General features: G+C 42.5%; 1 protein-coding gene across 4 annotated transcripts; it reads right to left on the reverse strand.

Annotated features, from left to right (window-relative positions):
• Positions 1 to 12,152: 12,152 nt before the first annotated feature.
• On the reverse strand, positions 12,153 to 21,067 carry rdm1 (RAD52 motif containing 1). Of its 4 annotated transcripts, XR_011685218.1 has the most exons (9): positions 20,818 to 21,067; positions 20,395 to 20,498; positions 19,425 to 19,604; positions 18,573 to 18,701; positions 18,324 to 18,489; positions 14,407 to 14,502; positions 14,251 to 14,327; positions 14,005 to 14,177; positions 12,153 to 13,702 (listed from the first exon to the last, which is right to left on the reverse strand). XR_011685218.1 is itself a non-coding variant. In XM_071463914.1 (8 exons), the coding sequence occupies exons 1-8, from the start codon at positions 20,825 to 20,827 to the stop codon at positions 14,100 to 14,102; spliced, it is 840 nt and encodes a 279-aa protein (XP_071320015.1). In that variant the 5' UTR covers positions 20,828 to 21,067; the 3' UTR covers positions 12,153 to 14,099. The 4 variants fall into 4 exon arrangements, 3 of the variants coding, with proteins under 3 accessions (XP_071320015.1, XP_071320028.1, XP_071320038.1); XM_071463914.1 differs by having other exon boundaries at positions 12,153 to 14,177; XM_071463927.1 differs by having other exon boundaries at positions 12,153 to 14,177; positions 21,024 to 21,062.
• Positions 21,068 to 21,600: the final 533 nt, after the last annotated feature.

Genomic DNA, 21,600 nt, shown 5'->3' on the forward strand with positions numbered 1-21,600 from the left:
GGTGCTAACGCTAACAGGGTTGCTGCTGAGGCTCAGACTGATGCTTTCTGGAGTGCCAGTCATATCTTGAGTAAGGTCAAGAGACAGCAGCTGGAAGGTGATGATCATCTGGGGGCGTCCTGTTTTTTGTTGTATGGAGTTGCTGTACGGATTGACCTTGACCATAACCTTATGACCTGGTCATGATACCAGCAATATTGCCCTTCCCCCAACTACTTCTGGCAGCAGCTGAGGATGCTCCAGGGTGCTCTTCAAATCATTTCATACAGAGCACATTTAAAGTTACTTTAAAGGAGAATTCTCTTCTTCATAATGTTTTTTACGAACATATGTATTTTTCATAAATATGTTGCTCTGGCTCTGTGGGTCATACTAACTTTGTATGGTTCATTTTCCTTGTAAAGATTTGGGGGAAACAAGGACAAAACACCTGTTGAGGTGAGCTATGTGAGCCTCCTACAGCTTCTTATAAACCTGATTTTACACGAATCATTTCAAAGTGTTGTCTCTGAATCAGAGTGAACATTGGAAGTAATGTCTTCTGTGTTGAATTATCTTGTGGACTTTTATGACAATGAGTCATTTCAATGGTTGTGAACAGTCAATGAACCAAATCACAGAGGAGACATGAAGGAAAGAGGCAGAGAGAAACAGGAGAATTCAGTCCTGTTGGGTTGAACGAAAGGTTCAAAGTTGTTGCAGTTTAATTGACCTCTGTAACTTGCAGCTTTGTGGTTATGTTAATACCTGACAGACGGTCAGAGGAGATAAACACTTACAGTTATAATTTGACTGTTTCAACAGCAGCTCACTCACAGACACCGTATCTATGTTTAGTAAAATGACACGTAGCCCAGGGAGTGATACAGATTCCCTCCTTCCTTTTTTGACAGGACCTCTGAGGCTTTAGACTTAGCTCAGTGTCATAAAGCTCCCTGAACCACGTGCATCTATCTCATCCTGTTTCACTGTGTTTTACCCCTAAACTTTCTCCTGGAGAAGGTCCTGCTGCAGGAGGTGGTTGTTACTTCCTAAAGGGTTGATCTCAAATGACTCCTGTCCGAGTATTGCAAAGAGCTTTTGTCTCAGGAGCTTTGGTCTTACTTGTCTAACAGTAACCTTCCTGAACTGTTTCAGTCAGCCTTCAGGGCTTGTCCCTTCACCATTTCATCTCTAATTAGATCACTGTCTGGTAAACATTACTAATAAACAACTTTGTGAAGCTTAAACCAGATGTTATCCTTCCTCTTAATGAAGCTTCCCCACCTGATGATGCACCTGCTACTCAAGCTACTAAGCATGAATGGAGGACAGAGGCAGAGAGAAACAGGAGAATTCAGTCCTGTTGGGTTGAACAAAAGGTTCAAAGTTGTTGGAGTTGAATTGACCTCTGTAACTTGCAGCTTTGTGGTTATGTTAATATCTGACAGACAATGAGAGGAGATAAACACTCACAGTTATAATTTGACTGTTTCAACAGCAGCTCACTCACAGATGCCATAACTGTGTTAAGCAAAATGTTTGAGACCCATAAAGATGGAGTTTTGTGCTGTACGAGGAGACGTGTATAAGTAGTGGTGAGTTTGCAGAAGGTGCGATCAGCTGCAGGAAACTCAACACACAAACCAAAGGTAACGCTACTGCTTTAAACCATTTTTATAAAACAAAGTTTCTGTTTGTATTTCAATACTTTTATTGTTTTAAATCTAATTTAATGAATGAGTGGAATGGACAGTGTTCCTGTGCCAATCTAAAAACCAACATTAATACTGAAGCACCAGCAGCCATGAGGCCATGTCGTCATTCAGCCTAAATTTATTAACTGTAATTAGTATTTTTAACCAACTGAAGAAACCTCATGTGACGACTGTTGTTTGTTACTTCAGATAGTGAAATTAGTCATAACCCACACAGCATCAAGTGCCTGTCAGTGCAGCTAATGTTAACTAGCATTAGCATTAGCATTAATGTTGACTAGGTTGATTTTATGAAAAAAAAATTCACTGACTCACTTATTCACTGAGAGATGGGAAGTTTGTCACTACATTATTTTAATGGGGATCCAATTTATTTAAATTGCAATGACATTACAGGGAGCAGTTAGCCTACTGGCTAGCTAACAGTTATTTTTAATGAACAGTCAGCTGTGGACTAACTTCTGTGAACAGTTTTACAGACGTCTCCTTCATAACCAAGGTCTGTGAAAAATTCTGTATTTGTACGACTGTGGATGAAAACAGACTCTGTGTCTTATTTGTGCTCTGAAATTTAATGTCTGGAAACAACCAGAAAATGCAGTAACTGCCTCCTTCATAATCACATGACCTGTCAGGTGAAATCTCACCTACATTGTAGAATTGAATCTAATTAATGCACATATAGATTTCAGCTGTTGCTAAAAAGGACATTTATTTCCAGAGTGTGAATTATTTGTGCATCCACAACATGTTACACTTGAATATCATAACATACTGTGTTTGTAAAATGTATAGAGCATTATTGTGATTATCAGAGGGACAAACGTCTGCTGACTCATGTCTTTGTCCATCTGTGTCCTGTACCTGTGGAGAAGAGTGGAAAATGGGTCCATTGTATGTAGGGTCTCGTTCTCTGGTGGCTCTGTTATTCAGGTCTGAGGTCTAGGGTTTATGAGACCAATGAGAAAGTGTGTGTGTGGGGGGGGGGCACAGATGTTTCTATAGTGAGAGGTTCTTTGATGTGGGAGGTGAAACCCTGAGGTGGTGTTGAACCTTTTGAAAAGTGTGGTGAACCCTGAATGTGTTGACTCTTCTCCTGCAGTTTTTGGCTCAGGATGACTTCCTGTGTATTTTCCCTCTTCTTCCTGGTCTCCCTGTTTTCCTCCATCACTGCCACCGATCCAACCGGCCTCAAAGTGCGGATCACAGACAGAGCGCAGGATGTTTGTAAGACCTGCACACACTGTTTAAAGCACATTAAACACTGAACCTCAGCGACAAATTTAAAACAGTATTTCACTGTTTATAAGTGCAATTCAACAGAAACTCAACATCACTGAGATTCACTCACTGACTCGAACCATCTGAAGGTTAAAAAAATCATGTTTCACCTCAACATACTGATTAAAACTTAGATACATTTATATACAGAGGGTTCTAGCACAGTGTTCAGACCATCCAACTGTTTTATATTTTATATTTAAAAAACCTTCAGCGACACCTGGTGACCTGTGGGTGGAGACATTCATCCAGGTGTTTGTTCTGTGTTTTCAGTGAAGGATGTAGGTCTGACATATATGAAAGAGCTGGTTGACAAACCCACAGACTTCCAATGGGAGAACAGATTTCTCAGGTAAAAACACAAAAATCAGAGAAGAAAAACAATAAAAACAATGAACTTTCCATGTTTTAATTTTTCTTTTTGTGGCATGGCAGCACATTCTGTATGAAATAACTTATTATTCTTCCTGTGATTACTATGATTCTTGTCTTTGTTTCTTTGCTTTCATTAATTTATTTGATTTTTAATTCCAATTTTTGTTTTTTATTTTTATCTTTATTAATTCACTTTCTTTCTTTTTCTTATTGGGGCTCTGTTAAATCATAGAGGTGAAACGTGTTGGATAATGTTGGTTCTGAGTTAAAACTAGTCTGTGTAGAGGTGATTACTGAAAGTAAAGACAATCTTAAGGATGACAACATTACACATTCACATTACATCCTCATACCCTCATCTCCTTGTTTCCTCTCCTTGTTTCGTCTCCTCCTCCTCCTCTCAGATTTACATTAACTCATCTGGATGTGGATCCTGCTCAGGTCGTGGTTCGTTTCCAGAGGTCTGGTCTCCAGTTTGAAATCAGCAACCTGAATTTCGGAGTGAAACTTCAGGCAAATGTGAAAATGCTTCTTAGCGTGTAAGTATATAACCACAGGTGCTCCTGAACCTTTTACCATAGTTCATGGTTGATGAGCCAAACTGGTGACAGGTCAGTGGCTGTGATGAGAGTTCAAAACAGATTTTTTTTTACTGACGATTACTGACAACCTTAAATTTTAACAGTGTAGATCATGATAAACCATCTTATCTTCAGAAAGTATCTAGTGAGGTTAGTGTGTCATTACTGCTGTAGTTTCATTAGTTTCTGTTGCTGAAGAAGAATCTCTGACTTCAGTGGTCAAACTACGCCATGTGACTGCAGCATCAGTTCACATAAAGCCAACATCCACAGTTTGATTTGAGTGAATCACAGTTTGAATCTGATGCAAATACTCTTCTTCTTCTTCAGTGTCCATGTGACCTCAGAACTTCCATCCAAAATTATGCAAATTTAATGTTTACCGAGCTGTAAAATGTCACGTCAGTACTGAGAACTCACTGGTCACCTCAGCTGACGTCTCATCATCTCAATGGTCTGATCACTGGAGACATTGAAACTCATGTGTTTTCTGTTGCTTTGATACCAGAGATAAAAACATGACCTTTGAAGGAGGAAACTTGAGCACTGTGATTGGACTGAGCCTGAACCGAACCCAACAGGGACGTTTGAATGTTGAGCTGCTGGACTGTAAAGTCGGTGCTGAGGCCATCAGAACGAGAACCTCGGGGATAACAGGGTAAAATGAGACCATGACATGGTCTTGATTAAGACCAGATTCACTGTTTGTGTTCAGTTTGGATGATTATGAAACTAGCCTTGTAAAACGGTACAAAGTTGACTGATAGCTGAAGGTTCTGATCCTGGACCCAGACTGGGAGCTGGTTCTACAGGAGAGGAACCTGATAGCTGAAGGTTCTGATCCTGGACCCAGACTGGGAGCTGGTTCTACAGGAGAGGAACCTGATAGCTGAAGGCTCTGCCCCCATTCTGCTCTTAGAAGCTGTAGACCGTGTTTAGAGAGCAATGTGTCCTGTTAGGATCATAGGGAACTATGAGCTGTGAGCTCAGAGAGCTCTACAGGAGAGAAACAGTCCAAATATGAACCAGTTACAGTGGACTGTGAGGCTGCTGAACTGGACAGTACATCTGAGCCAGCTGTGGGGAGGAGATGGTGAATTTCTTTACTAACAGAGACAATTTTATTTGTAAAGAAGCTCATAAAGTCATTACAACTGAGGACTCAAGGAATAGATGGATCAACAGAGCGGTAGCTGTCTGTCAGCCTGGCTACAGTGCTGAACAGAAACCTGTTCCTCCCTTAGATATGTGTCCTCTCACTAAAATAAAGTTTTTAATGATGCCCCTCCTTCATGGTCATGGTAGAGCTCAGGCCACAACAGGGTCAGGTACAGCAGGTGTAGTAGTGATACCTAGTTAGGGTTTGGAATAAGGTTCAAGGAGAAACACAACATTGTTACTGTACATTAACATTATTATTAACACACAGTTCAGATCTGTTACTTCAACAAAACATTCACTCAGGTGTTGTGTATTCGTTTGTATTTCTTATCAGACAACTACATCATCTTTATTTATTCAGGTCAGTCCACTGAGGTGAAGATCACCTGTACAGGTAAAAATACGAGACTTAAAAACATGAAGCTAAATAATGAAATAAATAAAGAACTTACATAGTTACACTGGTACATTTCATTTTCCTGTCCCATTGAGATTCCAAACCTTGTTTTCAAGAGATATAAAACCATGTTCCTGTGTGTCCAGGACCAGCAGATCTGAACTCTGAACTGGTCTGAGGGTCAATCACTGAGCAGCTTCCTGTAGTTTATCACTAACAGATATGAGATGATGGTAGTTTAGTGGAGTCCAGTAAAATATGTAAACAGTGTAAAAGGTTGGCAGGTATTTGGTCATAACTAAAGTAAACTGATGAGTTATTAGAGTTCATCCTGAAGGGAAGATCTGAGCCACATTAACATCCCAGATTCTGAGTAAAAGCATCAGCAGTAGATCTCCTCTCTGTCACTTCTTATTGACGACTAATGTGATTTCTGCTCTTTGTTTTTAGAAGAATCCTGGACTTTTTCATATCAGTTTCCCATCAATACTTCATCCAAAAGGTTTGTTCCACTTTGAGTCTCTGACAAAACTAAACCAGAGGTCTGTACTGAACCAGGATCTGAGGTCATCCAGGTAACTACCACAGTGGTTCACTTGTTACTGTGTTAAATCACCATGGAAACTGATCTTGAACTGCTCTGGGGCAGGTTATGTTTGAGTCAGTAGATCAATGCATGTAAGATAAACGCTCTTCCTACTGACCCATCAGTTCTCTTGGTGACTGACAGCACCACCACAGAGACTGTCTGAGGAGGTCATCAGCTCAGTAAGGTTGACCTGGGTTGACTTACCAGGCTGATGACCTGTGTCATGTGACCACTTGGTGTAACTATGATTGTTAGTGAGGCCAGATAACGAAGAGATGTCATGGGTGTGTTGAAGCTGCCTCGCTCTGTGATGCATTTCTGAGCAAATGTTGTAAAGACACAGTGTTTTATACCTGCAACACTTCAGTCTGAAAATGAAGCTTAATGTGCAGTAAACACCTGCAGCTTCATAAGTCAGGCTCCTGGGTGAAGGTCTGTTCAAACAGGTAACAGGGAGACTCATTACACTGGAAATGAAGCATTGACCGTGAGTTTCATCACCTCATGTGAACGTCAGTTTGTCAAACATTAACAAACCCAGAAAACATCAAACCAGGAAAGTGACATATGGATATAGAGTCAGTTTAGTTTGATTTTCTAATTGTCTGATTCAAACATCATCACTGACTCTACATCAAACACAACATAAAGACCAAGAGTTGAAAATGAACAGAAAGGTGAGACACTTTAGGGAAACACCTGCTGAGATCAAGAAAGTTCATTTTACATAGTCTCAGCCCTATGAAACAAGGACCTGGTCTGGATGAGTCCATGTGGCTTTCCTCTGGAAACAAAATCCTAAATCTCCATGGTGTGCTGGTTCATACTGTAAAAAATAAAGAATATGTTTAATAGATCAGTGGAGTTCTGCAGGAGATGTGGAGGAAATATTAAATTAAAGAGCTTTCATGCTCTGTCTTGGTGTACACACAGGTCAGGTGACCCTCCTCAGGACCTGGTGAACACAAACTCATAATGTGGAAAAACCCAGACAGTGAAATACACCTGAGAACCTGACAACAGACTGTTTGTCTGTCTCTCTGTCTGTCTGCAGTTCTGTCCTGCTGTCCAGAGGCACATTGTTCCTAAAGTGAACACTGTGTTGGAGAACCTCTCAATGGTGAAGAAGGTGTTTGAAAACCCTGATCTGAGTGTCGACTACTCTCTGAGTGAAGACATCTCGGTGGACCAACACGGCATTGACATGTCTTTCAAAGTGAGAAACAAACACCTCACACTGATCCTGGAGCTGCCAGCAGCCTCATACCTCAGAGCTCAGTAATGTTTGACACGTACAGTTCAGGATGAAAAGTCAGAACTTTTAGCTCAGGAGCCTTTTCAGTGCTGAGTACTTCATGTAGTTTTACAGTGTAGTGTTGGTAGTTCTTCCTCCACTGTTTGTAACCTGGACTGTGTGTTTCAGTGCTTGGTGTCTGGGCAGGGGGGCGCTGTGAACACTCCGTCATTAAGGACAGGTACAAATCCAGTTTTCAGAGGAAGTGACTGAATGGTTTACGTTGGCCTCTCTGAGTTCATCTTCAACAGTATCGGCATGTCGCTCTACAACTCAGGACCCTTTAACACCACAATCCCAAAGGTGAGGAAAAACTCCACCCCACAACCACCACAGTGTGACATGACCCACCACACACCATCAGAGCCCAACAGTAGGCTTTTACTGTGAAAATCCAACCAGTAATATTGATTAATCGTCTAGTGTTTTTGTATATATTAGTTACAGTCGATTAAAAAAAACAGCAAAATCCTTCAGGTTTCACAAGTGGTTTAGTATAAGGCTACAGCAGACAGTGGTTGCCATGGTAACAACATACTACAGCATCAGAGCAGCTGGTGAACAAACTCAGCCACTTTCCACACAACACAGTAGAAGGAGCTGGAGGTGTACAACACCATCACTGTCACAGTAAAAACCAACCACAGCTGCTCACCGTAGTTTCTCTCAAACTGACAGGAGGGACCAGGTACTTCCTTAGGGACTATTTTCAGCAGTGGATTAATCCACATTTGTGGCAGCAGAACTCTGTGCGTGTGTGCGCGTGTGTGTGTGCGCGTGTGTGTGTGCGTGCGCGCGTGTGTGTGCGTGTGAGTGTGTGTATGTGTGTGTGCACGCGTGTGTGCGCGTGTGTGTGTGCGTGTGTGTTGACACTGATGAAGGAACATGTGACACAGTGAGACTCATTGATGTGTTTTCAAGCTCAGTTTTTGTTTGAGATTAACTGATGAGAAGAAAGATGGAAAATATTAGAGATATTTGAGATAAAACTGAACCTGTCTGAAAATAAAAACATTGCTCCTCCACTGTCCTCAACAGATGAATTGGTTTGCAAATTTTTTTCTGAAGGCTTTGGGCCTTTCTGAGGTAAGTAGAAACTGCTCATGTCAGAAAGTTTTACAGTCTGTAACTCCTGTCTCTCTCTTTCTATCACAAAAGATGATGTTGTGTGACATCATGAAGCAGTGAGGGATCATGGGAGTTGTAGTCTCCTCCTGGTCTGGATCCTTCAGTGTCAGTGGTTCAGGAGGTTTTGACCTGGAGCCACAGAGTCTCCTCCTCTCCTCAACAACCAGAGCAGCTGATCAGAACCAGTAAAAACACTGAATCAAACTGGTTCACATTTAAAGTCACTGATTGGTCGACGCTCTTCAGTAACACAAGACGTCTCTGATTGGCTGGAGCTGAGCTGTCTAACATTTCCTCAGCTTGTTTCTCTGATAACTTTAGATCCAAACGTCAGACGACTAAAATCCTTCATCTGGTTCAAATATCGAGCTGAGAAGGAGGAGGAGAAAGGGGATCTGAAACATGAGAAACTGAGCTTCTGTTGGACAAACCCAACACTGACACATGAGCAGACAGGATATGACATCACTGACAGGCGACCAATGAAACAGAGAGTTACCATGATTAAAATCACAGATTTCTCTGGAAGCATTTGTGATAATGTGACAACACGACTGAAACAATAAAAACCATTTTGATTGCAGTTGAAAACAGCAGCTCACAGTGTTGAAGCTCTGGCTGTTGGTGGATTCATTTCATTTGTTCACGTGTATAAATCACTTGTAATGTATAGTGACTGGTCTGCATCACTGTTGTTCCTGTTGCTGATGCTGTGTTTCCATGACAACTAAAGGGTCCAGTTCGTGTGGAGCTCACTGAGGCTCCAACCGTCAACATCAGTCAGGACGGATTCTCTATCAAAGTGGCGGCCAAAGCCCAGTCTCTGACAGAACCATCTCCAAAATCTCTTTCTGTGGTAAACACACACACACACACACACACAAATGAACTGAACTGAACAATCCACAGCTGCAGTGTTTTGATGCCCATCTCACAGAATTCACAAACCTGCTGTCTGTTGTGACATCTGTGACATCACTTCCTTATGATGTCATCATCTCTGATGTCCCTCCACAATAAAGCTCCAGAGAAACAGAGGCTGCAGAACTTCACTGAGAATAAGATAAGATAAGATAAGATAAGATTGCCTTTATTAGTGAGGAAATTCACAGTGTTACAGCAGCAAAGTGGCAGTGCAGAGAACAGGAAAACTGCAGAAACTGCAGTAACAAATATTTAGAACGATAAATAATAACAATATAATAATGTACTAAAAATATAGATACAAAAAATTACATATTTACTCCTCCTGTTTTTAAGTTTTATTCAGTATGACAGTGAAACAGAGATGTTGTTAAAACATCAAGATTCACTGCAGACAGGAGCTGATCACAGCTGATCACAGCTGGTTCTTTGACGATCTATGCCTCAGGAAGTGGAGCAGGTCGCCCACTAATCAAAGGGTCCATACTTTGTTCCCAGATCCTCCAGTCCACATGCCGAAGTATCGCTGGGCAGGATACTAAACCAAAATCGGCCCATTCCATGAGTGTTCCTGTTCCATGAGTTGTGTGTGGTGTGATGTGTGAATGGGTGAATTTAATTCTTCTGCAGCACAATAATCAAGGACCTCCAGGTCTGTCAGGTCAATATGAAGGTCGATATCAGAGAAAACCGTCTGGTTCTTCTCTCTAAAAAAATCAAGTAAAAGCAGAACTACACACACTCACACACACTGTTCCACAGTATTGTACTGTACAGGCTGCAGTGTCATTAGTATTCACTCTCAGTGAAACTGTTTCTGTTACAGTTGTGGTACTAAAAAAATGGTGGGAAAAATTCTGGTAAGAAAATGCTGCTGTAATAAAAAAAACATCTCTTAATAATAGTAAGAATGATGATGAAAGGAATAACGGTGTGTGTTTTGTTTCTGTTCGGTTCAAGATAGCTGACATGCGCCTGACCATCATCAAATGTAAGTACCAACACACTAAATTACAGACTCACTTCACTGTGCACATTCACTTGAAGCTCATAGTTTACAGATATGTGTGTGTGTGTGTGTGTGCACGTGTGTGTGTAGGGTTTAGTAAAGGAATACAGATCTCTCCATATGAAGGTGTGGACTTCACTTGGGGAAAGATCACCTTTTATAACGTGAGTATGTTAACAGCTGTGCGACTGCATTTTACATTGTCCTAAACAACTATTGCTGTACTGAATTCATTGTACTGTGCTTAAAGATGACCTGTTATTCTTCTTGACTGAGTGTTCCCTCTCTCATGGTGTGTTCCACAGCTCTTTGTTCATGTAAATGTTCTACAGAGTCCTTTTGCCAAAGACAGAAACTCTGTCAAGGCAAAACCCAGTTTTCTCATTTGTATCAATTTCTGCCTCTTCTTCTGGTTCAGGGGCGGACTGTGGCTAAAACCAATGAGACAGAACTGAAGCGAAACAGCTACAACCATTTGTTTACATCAGCACATGGATAGAACGTGTAGTTGCCGCAGTAGTTGCCAAGCTGACCAATCATAGTCCAGTGTGCTCTGATTGGTCAGAGGGGGGAGTGGCGCCTTCAAGAGCCCTGAGCTCTAACAGAGCGTTTCAGAAACGGTGAATAGAGAGCAGTATAAAATGAACAGAGGAAGAGAAATAATAAAGCATGTGAGTCTGTTTTAACAGAGAAGAAACTGATGAACAGTAAATTACACTGTGTGGTCTGTACTATAATGTTCAACTCTGTGTCAATGTCCAATGAGGCCTTACAGATGTTCTGTCACAAACATCTTTTCCCCAGCCACCTTTTTTGTAGCTGTAACTGCTGTCTGCCTGGAGAGGGCGACAACACGCTGCTAAATAACTGATCATTTACTGCACATAAAACTGAACTGGACTGCCCTGTTCCTCACTATATTGTATGATATCATATTCTATTATAATGTAGTACTTACTATGAATGTATATTCTAAATGTGTGTCAGTTTATTCAGTTACATCAGTCCCATCTTCCTCACTGACACTGTGTTTTGTGTGCAGGGCTTCATAGTGGTCGAAGGGGACCTGAACCTGACTCCACAAGGGATGAAGAAGGTGGTGGAGAAAATCGGCAGATAAATAACGGGAGTTCTGAATGTGGACCAGAATCTCTCTGCTGCTCTGTAACCTTGTTGTCACTCAGTCTGAGCAGAAAATGATTCACGTTAAATTTAACAAGATATTAAAGAGAGAATCAGCAGCTCAGTGACAGTCCCGAGTCATTCCTCTTCACTTTCTATCTCTTATGTCGTCACTGTGAGACGTTTGGTTGTACCAGGACCAGGACCAGCTACTGTTAAATCCACTATTAGAGGCTGAAGTCCTGTTGTCCACCACAGCTTCTTCTGATGTTGGATCTGATTCTTTCTCTGAAATAAAAAGCTTTAGCATCACTGAATCTCTGAGTTTTGTATAACTGTAATGAATCAGTGAGAAGACCGACAGTAACTCTGCAGCAGCTACTGTACAAGGCTCCGAGCCACCAAATGCTAACTGACACACAGATTTTCATACTTGGAATTACATCAGCGTCAAGATTTAATAAGCACTCCAGCACCAGATGATGCCCTGTACTGGCACCGCACCTTGAGACCAGATCCACAGATCGGATCAAATCCGTGTAGATTCATGACTAAAACCATGTGAACAAACACAACCAGAAACATTCACACACATTCTTTGGTCAGAATTATAAAGTCGTGCTGCGTTCGCATGATTCTGGTTTAATAATCTCACTCATTGAGAAATTGGGCCTCATTTCCACTGACAATTATCTATAAATGGATGACTCCCTTTATCCATCAGTGTGCAGACAACAACAGTCTGACACAAGCCACAAGTTATCAGACACAGAAAAATACAAAGAAACACATAATGTCACAGTATAAGATATCATAAAATATTATAGCATACCATGTCATTAAATGTCACAGTATAACATGTCATAATATGTCATTGTATAATATGTTATGAAATGTGAAACCTGATGGAGCTTGAGAGGTTCTGCAAAGAAGAATGGGAGAAACTGCCCAAACATAGGTGTGCCGAGCTTGTAGCATCATACTCAAAAAGACTTGAGGCTGTAATTGCTGCCAAAGGTGCTTCAACAAAGTATTGAGCAAAGGCTGTGAATACTTATGTACATGTTATATTTTTGTTTTTTATTTTTAATAAATTTGCAAAAGTTTCAAGCAAACTTTTTTCTCTTTACCATTATGGGGTATTGTGTGTAAAATTTTGAGGTAAAAAATGAGTTTAATCAATTTTGGAATAAGGCTGTAACATAACAAAATGTGGAAAAAGTGAAGCGCTGTGAATACTTTCTGGATGCACTGTATGTAGTAAAATGTCATAGTATAACATGTCATAAATGTTTTAGTATAACACTTATAAAATGTCAAAGTATAATGTCATAAAATTCCAGTATAACATCATAAAATGTCAGTTTAACATGTCATGAAATATAGTATAATATGTTATGTCATCAAATGTCGTAGTATATTATGTCATAAAATGTCATGTCATAGTATAACATGTCTTAAAATGTCATAGTTTAACGTCATGAAATCATAGCAAGCAAGCAAACAAAGTTTATTTATATAGCACTTTTCACAGATGCTAGTCACAAAGTGCTTCAAAGAATAAAATCAAATGAAAGATTTAAAATCTAAATATAACAAATAAGAGCAAAAATAAAAATGATATAGACAAACAAGAAGATATACAAGATATTATAGTATGTCATAATTTGTCATTGTTTAATGTCATAAAATGTCATAGTATAAGATGTCATAGTATTGCGTCAAATAATGCTATAGCAAAACATGTAATTAAAATGTCAGTCTCATGAAATGTCATAGTATACTGTGTCATAAAAATGTTATATTATAATGTAATAAAAATGTCAGTATTAAATCTCATAAATGTCATAGGATAATGTCATTAAAATCATGATCATGACAATATCATAGCATATCATGAAAATGTCATGGTATAGGAAGTCATAGTGTTATCGTATTGTCTACTTCAATTAACATATTTAAGAAGAATGGCAAACAACACAAGGTGGTGGATAAACAAAATGTATTCATTTACAAAAGAAGACACATCAAACAGTAGGGAGAGAAAGAGCAGAAGGACGGAGTTTTATAGGGCACATTACCAGGTGTGTTGCCCAGGTGTAATTCATGCAGCGCCTGCAAGACTCGAGGGATGACAGGGAAACCTAGTGACCAGGTGGAGCAGCCATCACATAAACCATACGATGGTAAGTCATAAAAATGTTCTGCAGTATCAGAAGTATTACAAATATGTTTTAGTATGGTGAGTCAACAGTGTAGTGAGCCGTAGAAAACATGATAGTACAGTAAGTCATGGTATGGTAATCCATAAACTGTGTACTGAGTTGGAAAAATGTGACAGTATAGACTGTCCTAAAACCATAGAACATCTTCTGACCGTCTCTGTGGTGAAAGCTCCAGACTCAGAGCCCGTTTTTATCTGTGATGGATGTGAATGAAGCTTCACCTTCAGAACGCTGAACTCAGACCAGCCCTGCTGGTGATTCCCATCATGCACCACTGTTCACCCAGAAACACCACAGTTCAGAATCTTCTGAGAGTCTACGACACAGTCAGATTCCACTCATCTTCACCCTCGTCTTCATCAGGATCAAAGTCACTCCAGGAAACCTCGTTCACCTGAAACACAGAACAGAGAGATCATTAACTAACACACACACACACACGACAGTGCGACAACAGGTGAGTTTACCTGGACGACTCCTTCAGTCTGCTCAGGTACAGACTGATCTGAGGTCTGTTTCACCTCCACCATCACTTTACCATTTCCTGACACAGAGAGAGAGAGAGGTCAACAGTCAGTACATCACAGCAGTGGTAGTCTTAGTAGTAGTAGTAGTAGTAGTACCTAGTAGTATGAGCAGTACTGTAGTGAAGGCCTGAACCAGAGCTTTGTCTCTGACCCACTTCTGTAATTTACGTTTCTGTAGCAACACATCTGGACCTGGAGGGAGGGGGAGGGGGAGAGAGAGAGAGAGAGAGAGAGAGAGAGAGAGAGAGAGAGAGAGAGAGAGAGAGAGAGAGAGAGAGAGAGAGAGAGAGAGAGAGAGAGAGAGAGAGAGAGAGAGAGAGAGAGAGAGAGAGAGAGAGAGAGAGAGAGAGAGAGAGAGAGAGAGAGAGAGAGAGATTTTTTTGATGATTAAAACAAACTTTATTTAGATGTTACATGTCTACATTAACATAAAAGTAAACACAGATTCAGGTGAGACAGTCTCCAAACGTCAGCTCCTCCTGATCAGACACTCAACATAAAACTTGTCCATCTGTCCTCTGCTGTTTAAACATCTCTATGGTTTTCATGGACTCAGCCTGGATCTGACGTTAACCTTCCAGACAGTCACAACATCCTGGTCTAACCCAGCCTGTAGTGTGTCTCTGAGGGAGAGGTAGATCACCATCTTGGCTTCTCCTATCAGAAAATTTACAAGTTGACAAATACGTTTCCTGTTTTTATTGTAAGCGAAACCAGATAAAACCAGAAGCAGAGAACATGACACCAAACTGATTCAAAACAGCAGTTAAAACCCTAAAAACTCTAAGTCTGCTGCACTCAGTAAAAAGATGAAACATGTTCTCAGGCAGACCACAGAAAAGACACTGATTTAAAACAGCAGAGTTTAAAACAGACAAGGGAGCGTTGGTGGCGATGGCCCCATGAAGAATCTTCCACTGAAGGTCACTCGTCCTTTTTTTCAGAGGGGGCTTGTAGAGGCCTGTCCACTCGGGGTGTTGTCCCTTCAGTTTGTGAGTCCACAACATGGGTTCTCTGTTGCACAGGCCTTTCTTGATGATGGTCTTCAGACAGCATCTATAAAACAGTTGTTCTCCCAGCGCTGTGGAGGCAGAGCTTCACCCCTGCCATACTGGAGGAGGAGCCTCTTCTCTCTTATAGAGAGCCTCTGCCTCCAGAGCTCCAGACTTCTCTGCACCAGCCGAGCAGAGCGCATCTGCAGTACAGAGCACAAAGCCTGGGCATCAGTGAGCGCCGACCCCGACACATCTGCCAGCTGCCTCAGAGTTACAGTCTGAGTGCAGGACAGCGCCCCCATCAGCCCAGGCACAGTGCTGCTGCTCACATCCATTCTGGCCCCACAGACAATTGGCTCCTCCAACAACCAGCACAGAGTCACACTTTTGGCTCCTTTCCCAGTTAAAAAGTGCTCAGGATTTAAAAACACCCTGATAAAATGGAGGCAACCCACCTAAAAAAAAAAATTAAAACCAGTTAAAAACAGAGCAGCATTCAGCCCCAGGTTATTGACACGTCTGAGGATGCAGCTGACCACATCCCTCCACACTAAATCAGAAGGCCCTGTCAGGTACCTCTGAACAAACTGGAACCTGAAGGTGGCTGTTCTACTGGCTAGGTGGACCAGGCCCTGGCCCACCCTCCTCTCTGGGTAAAAACAGACTGGGGCACCCAGTGCAGCTGATCCCAGAAGAAATTTACCATCTTTGCTTGGATCTGAGCGAGCAGACCTGATGGCGGGTCCAGACAGACGAAGTGATGCCACAGCATAGAGGCTACAAGGTTATTTAAAACCAGCACTCTTCCTCTGTAAGACATCTGGGAGTGCAGCCACTTCCATCTGGACAATCTGCCCTCAACTTTTTCAACAAGGTTTTCCCAGTTTTTCTTTACTACAGTTTCATTGCCTAGAAAAATTCCGAAGTATATAAAACCATCTGTCTTCCAGACCAGGCTTTGAGGGAGAACAGGGAGACCTTCACTCTTCCCCTAGTACCCCCTCACAGCTGACACAGCAGAGAACTTCTCAGTGATGTAAGCTAACATGTTGACGTCTTGTTGACTCTTTATAAAAACAACAACATTGTCAGCATAGGCAGATAAAACTATATTATTAGTAAAACCAGGAAAAACCAGACCATGAACAGTAGAGTGTATTTTGTTGAGGAGGGGTTCCAGGGAGAGCACATAGAGCATCCCAGACAGAGCGCAGCCCTGCCGGACGCCTCTATGCGCTCTAAAAGGAGCACACAGACCGCCATTCAATTTCAGCACACTCTCAATGTCACTGTACAGCACCTGGATCTTGGCTATGAGATCAGCGCTCAGCCCAAACCTCTCCATGGTCTTCCAGAGGAATTGGTGTTCAACGCGGTCAAAAGCCTTTTCTTGATCTAATGAGATCAGTCCAATATTTATCCCCAATGAACTGGAGACCTCCAAAACATCCCGAATGAGGTAAATGTTGTCTACCAAGGACCTGCCGGGCACACAGTACATCTGGTCTCGATGGACGACCTCCTCCATGACTCCTCTCAGCCGACTGGCTAAGGCCTTGAAGAGGATCTTGTAGTCGGTGCAGAGGAGGGACACGGGGCGCCAGTTTTTAATGTCCTGCAGGTTTCCCTTTTTAGGCGGGAGAGTGACGACGGCCCTGCAGCAGGACAGTGGCAGAGCCGGAGGCCAGGCTTTCATTAAACACAGCCGGCAGGTCAAGTCCAAAGAGGTTCCAGAAAGCCTTATAAAACTCGACTGTCAGGCCGTCGATACCTGGGGCTTTCCGGCCCTGCATACTCTGCAGAGCAGCAAACTGTTCCTGTACCTGCAGGGGGCACTCTAACAGAGAGTTGGTCTCTTCTGAAACCTCAGGCAATCGTACTCAGTGGTGAACAGCAAGGAGTAAAAATCCACAGCTCTCCTCCTGATCAGGCCTGGCTCTGACAGCAGAGAGTGGATCATTTTCCTCTGCCACTGCTTCGTCTCTAGACCAAAGAAGAAGCCAGAGGGAGCATCCATGTCCGTGATGTTCTGGATTCTGGACTGGACCAGTGCACCCTGCACTCTGGTGTCCAGTGGGTTGGCTAAAGCCCTTTTTTTAGTCTTGAGGACTTCAACATGTCCTCCATTTCCCATGGACTCATTCAAGCGCCCTAGTTCCACAATATCAGTCTCCAGATCTCTGATAGATCTTGTGATGTCCTGTGTGACATTGAGGGTGTGCTGCAGACACATTTTTATCTGAACCTTTCCATGGTCCCACCACTGCCTCAGACAGACCATCTCCCTCTTTTTCTCTCCAAAACCAGTCAAAAAATAACACAGAGCATCTCTAAAATGTTGGTCAGCTGTTAGGACTGAATTAAAATGCCAGTAGGCACATGTAAAATGTTCCTGATAAAAACATGACATAAAACCAAAGAATGATCTGTAAAACCAACAGGTAAAATCTTACATATTTTAAAAATATTAAAATGCTGTTTAAAGCAGTAGAAGCGGTCAAGGCAGGCTGCAGAGGTCATGTGATCTCTAATGTGGGACCATGTGTACTGTCTGGAGTCTGTGTCCACCAGGCCACGGCAGTAGACCAGCTGCTTCAGAGCCTGCTGGGACACTGGGTGAGGCTCTGCATGGTTACGGTTAAGAACTCATTTTCTGTGCAATTAAAATCCCCCCCTAATAATAAATAATCTGATAAATTGCACTTATTTAAAAAGTCACTCGCTTTTTCAAAGAAGTTTATCCTCTCTGCACCGTTGGTGGAGCATAAATGTTAATGAAAACAACATAAAAATGTTCAAAAGCAGCTTTTACAGAAACACACCTCCCATGAACAACATGTTCCACCTGTACAGTACACTCAGAGACAGAGACAGAGACAGAGACAGAGAGAGAGAGAGAGAGAGAGAGAGAGAGAGAGAGAGAGAGAGAGAGAGAGAGAGAGAGAGAGAGAGAGAGAGATGGTACTGACTCCTCCTCTTCATCAGCTGATCCGACAGGAGAACCTGACGTGTCCTCACCTGTGCAGGTGAAGCTGTCCTCCACCACGGCCGCTCCCCTGGTCGTCTGTCTGTGACGGGGGAAGGAGAGCTGCACCAAACAGCCGAACCTCAGCCTCCTCCTCCTCACCCCCCCCTCCTCTCCACCATCTCCCTCCTCTTCTTCTTCGTTGGTGAGTTCCTTCAGCTGAGGAGGACAGACACAGACAGGAAGTCACCTGCCCTCACACTCTCTCATCTGTGTGTAAACTGATGAAGTGTGTTTCTCACTGTGATGATGTCAGAGGTCCAGCCATTGAATCCCAGGCAGTGATTGGCCAGTTCCAGGCAGCGGGCGTGGCTCAGAGGTCTGCTGCTTTCAGACAGGAAGTGAGGCGTCTGTTTGGAGCTCAGCCTCACCTGAACACACAGGTAAGTTACAGGTGAACCTCTGACAGCCACAGTGAGAAACCACTGGGGGGAGGGGGGAGACTGTTAGAGCCTGGTATAATATCATGGGAACTTCAGACCTGGTTCTGACCTGTTCAGACCCGGTCCAGACCCGATCCAGACCTGGTTCTGACCTGTTCAGACCCGGTCCAGACCCGATCCAGACCTGTTCAGACCTGTTCAGACCTGGTTCAGATCCAGATCAGAACTGTTCAGACCTGGTTCAGACCTGTTCAGACCTGTCAGATGTGATGAGCTGCTGGATGACACTGTGCTGTTTGTTTGCTGTATTGTTGTTGTGGGTGTGAGTGACAACCATGTGTGTAACTACACTCGTCCTGTTGGATCCTATTTGTTGCTGCCACTTTGTTGTCGGTGTGATCATTACATTGACCTCCTGTGTCAGGTGGAAGGAGAGTGATCCTCCTTTTGTCTTCATTTACAATTTCTCTCTCTTCTCTTCTCTTCTGTCTTCTTGTTTGTTTTGTAGTTGTTGTTTCTCTTCTCTACAGTTTTTTTCTTTTTCTCCTTCATGAAAAAGTGAATAAAAAAAAGTAGAGCAGGACAGAGACGATGTAAACCATGAACCTGACCACTGATGTGACACTGACGCAGCCATGACTGAAAACCTGTGACTGCACTAACTTCAGTGAAAGAAAAAGCCCATGTGTAGAGAGTATGTGAGGTGGTGACCTTGAGTGGAGAGCTCTGGAACAGCGAGCGTCCGTCAGTGTGTCGCTGAGCCTTCGAGGCCTGAGCAGCAGAGTAGAACTTGATGAGGGCAGAGAAACCTGGGGGGTGGAGGGGGGCGTTAGGAGTCACCTTCAACAGGTAGAGAGGACCGAAGGACGAGAAGACACCACACAACCTGTCCTGAACACACACACACACACACACACACACACACACAGTTACATCATCGACATTTCAAACATTGTGTTTAGAAACAACCACAGACAGTAAACAGCTGCTGGTCTGGAGGGTCTGGTCCTGTGGGTGGGTGTGTGTGGGTGGGTGTGTGTTTAGGGGTGGGGGGTGGGGGGAGGGTCTGATTGATAGGAGACAATAACAGAAATATGGAGAAATATGTGACTCCACCTGATCTCATGAGGTCACAAGTTCAACACCAGGTGTCACAGTTTCCTCCATCACCACAGAGACAGAGTCTGTGGGTCCTCAGCCAATCACTGATCACAGAACAGTGTCACAGGTGAAACGATAACAATCCTCATTTACTGCTAAAGTCATTTATCCAATAACAACCACTACAACAACCACACAACACTGCAGCTGCTGAACAGGTCTGGTCTTAAAACCAGTCTGTACCAGGACCACAGCACAGAGGGTGGAGGACCAGACAGGGTCCATATTCACTGATGTTCATTTACATCAATCTTAATAATCAGACAGAAATGAAGTGGAGAGAACTGAGGCAGCTGCCCACTTTGATCAGTTGGTGATCCAGACTACGAGTACTAATGATTGAAGTGTTTTCTACTTAAGAAAACCCAATGGCTTAACTCCAGCACCTCAGTGACCTCTGACCTGATCAGCTGACCAAAGGAAAATATCACGTGATTTAATTAAACTCGGCTTCCTGACTTCTGAGGTACACATGGGCTGGTCCTCCACAGTCTGTCACCAGTAGTACAGGTGGACTCACGTAGATTTCAGCCTCGGTGAGAGATGGCTGGATGTCCCACACAAACAGAGTCTTATTGTTCTCCACAGGAACCACGAACTCCAGGATGTCCACCTCCATCACACCTGCAGTGGGAAGACGGAAGGAATAAGATCGGAAATGACCCAAACCAAACTGCACCCTTAAACCTCCTAATTTAAGAGTTTTATCCAAGTGGGTCGAGACATTAACTGCAGAACATCACTTTTACACGGTTCACTATCTAAGGACTGAAAGCTTCATCAGTGACCTGTCGAAAAGATATTTACTACAATTAGTATTAACTTCTATAGTTAAAAGTGATTCGTGGTAAGGTGGAAACCACCTGAAAACACGTCATTAAACTGAACAGAGTCTGACTCAGTCTTTTGTACAGAAACGATGGACCTGGTGTAAGAAACGTACATGTACTCATGTATTGGCGAAGCGTTGAATCGGCAGATTTTTGAGTGCAGTTTGGCGGAGCGTCCTCTCCACACAGAAGCTGAGGTATTGACGCTGTGGTCCGTTTCAGTCGAGCAGCAGGTGAATCGTTGTCCGTCTGTCCGGTAACCGTCAGTCGGTCCAGTCTCCGGTTGTTTTTAAAACTCGGTAAAGCTGATTTCACTCACCGTCACTCCTCCGTTCATTCGGGACAAACAAACTTTACCGCGCTTCCGCTCTACCTCTGACCAATGAGGATTCAGTGGAAGAGTGACGAAACACCAACCGACCAATCACGATGTTCTCTTCAGTTTGTCCTCGGTTTACATCGGATATTTAATTTTCAGAATTGAATGTAGTTTTCCTTCATTGTAACGTCTTTCACTTGCTTCACAGTCATTTGTTTAGTCTTTAAATGTCTGTGTTACGTATTTAACGAACTGTTTATAAAGTTATTTAAATTAATTGTTATTTTGCGTAAATGAGCTTTTAGCATCAAACAGACCGGAAAATTACATTTGTTGTTTAAATTCATTAGAAAGACAGAAAACATAATGAACATAATATATGGGTTATTCATAAATAATTCATCTTTATATTAGATATTTATAGTTTGTGTATTATTCTGGATTATATCTGTTAGACATCAATAAAAAACAGATGGAAATATTTCACACAAACCTACTGTGAATATCAACTTTTCCACATGACATTCATATCATGGGTTTGTTTGTTAGTTATGTGTTTCCTCATTGACCTCTGACC

Source organism: Trachinotus anak, unplaced genomic scaffold (assembly GCF_046630095.1).
Source record: "Trachinotus anak isolate AG129_WGS33_773 ecotype Australia unplaced genomic scaffold, CSIRO_AGI_Tana_v1 ptg000003l, whole genome shotgun sequence".
Taxonomy (NCBI): domain Eukaryota; kingdom Metazoa; phylum Chordata; class Actinopteri; order Carangiformes; family Carangidae; genus Trachinotus; species Trachinotus anak.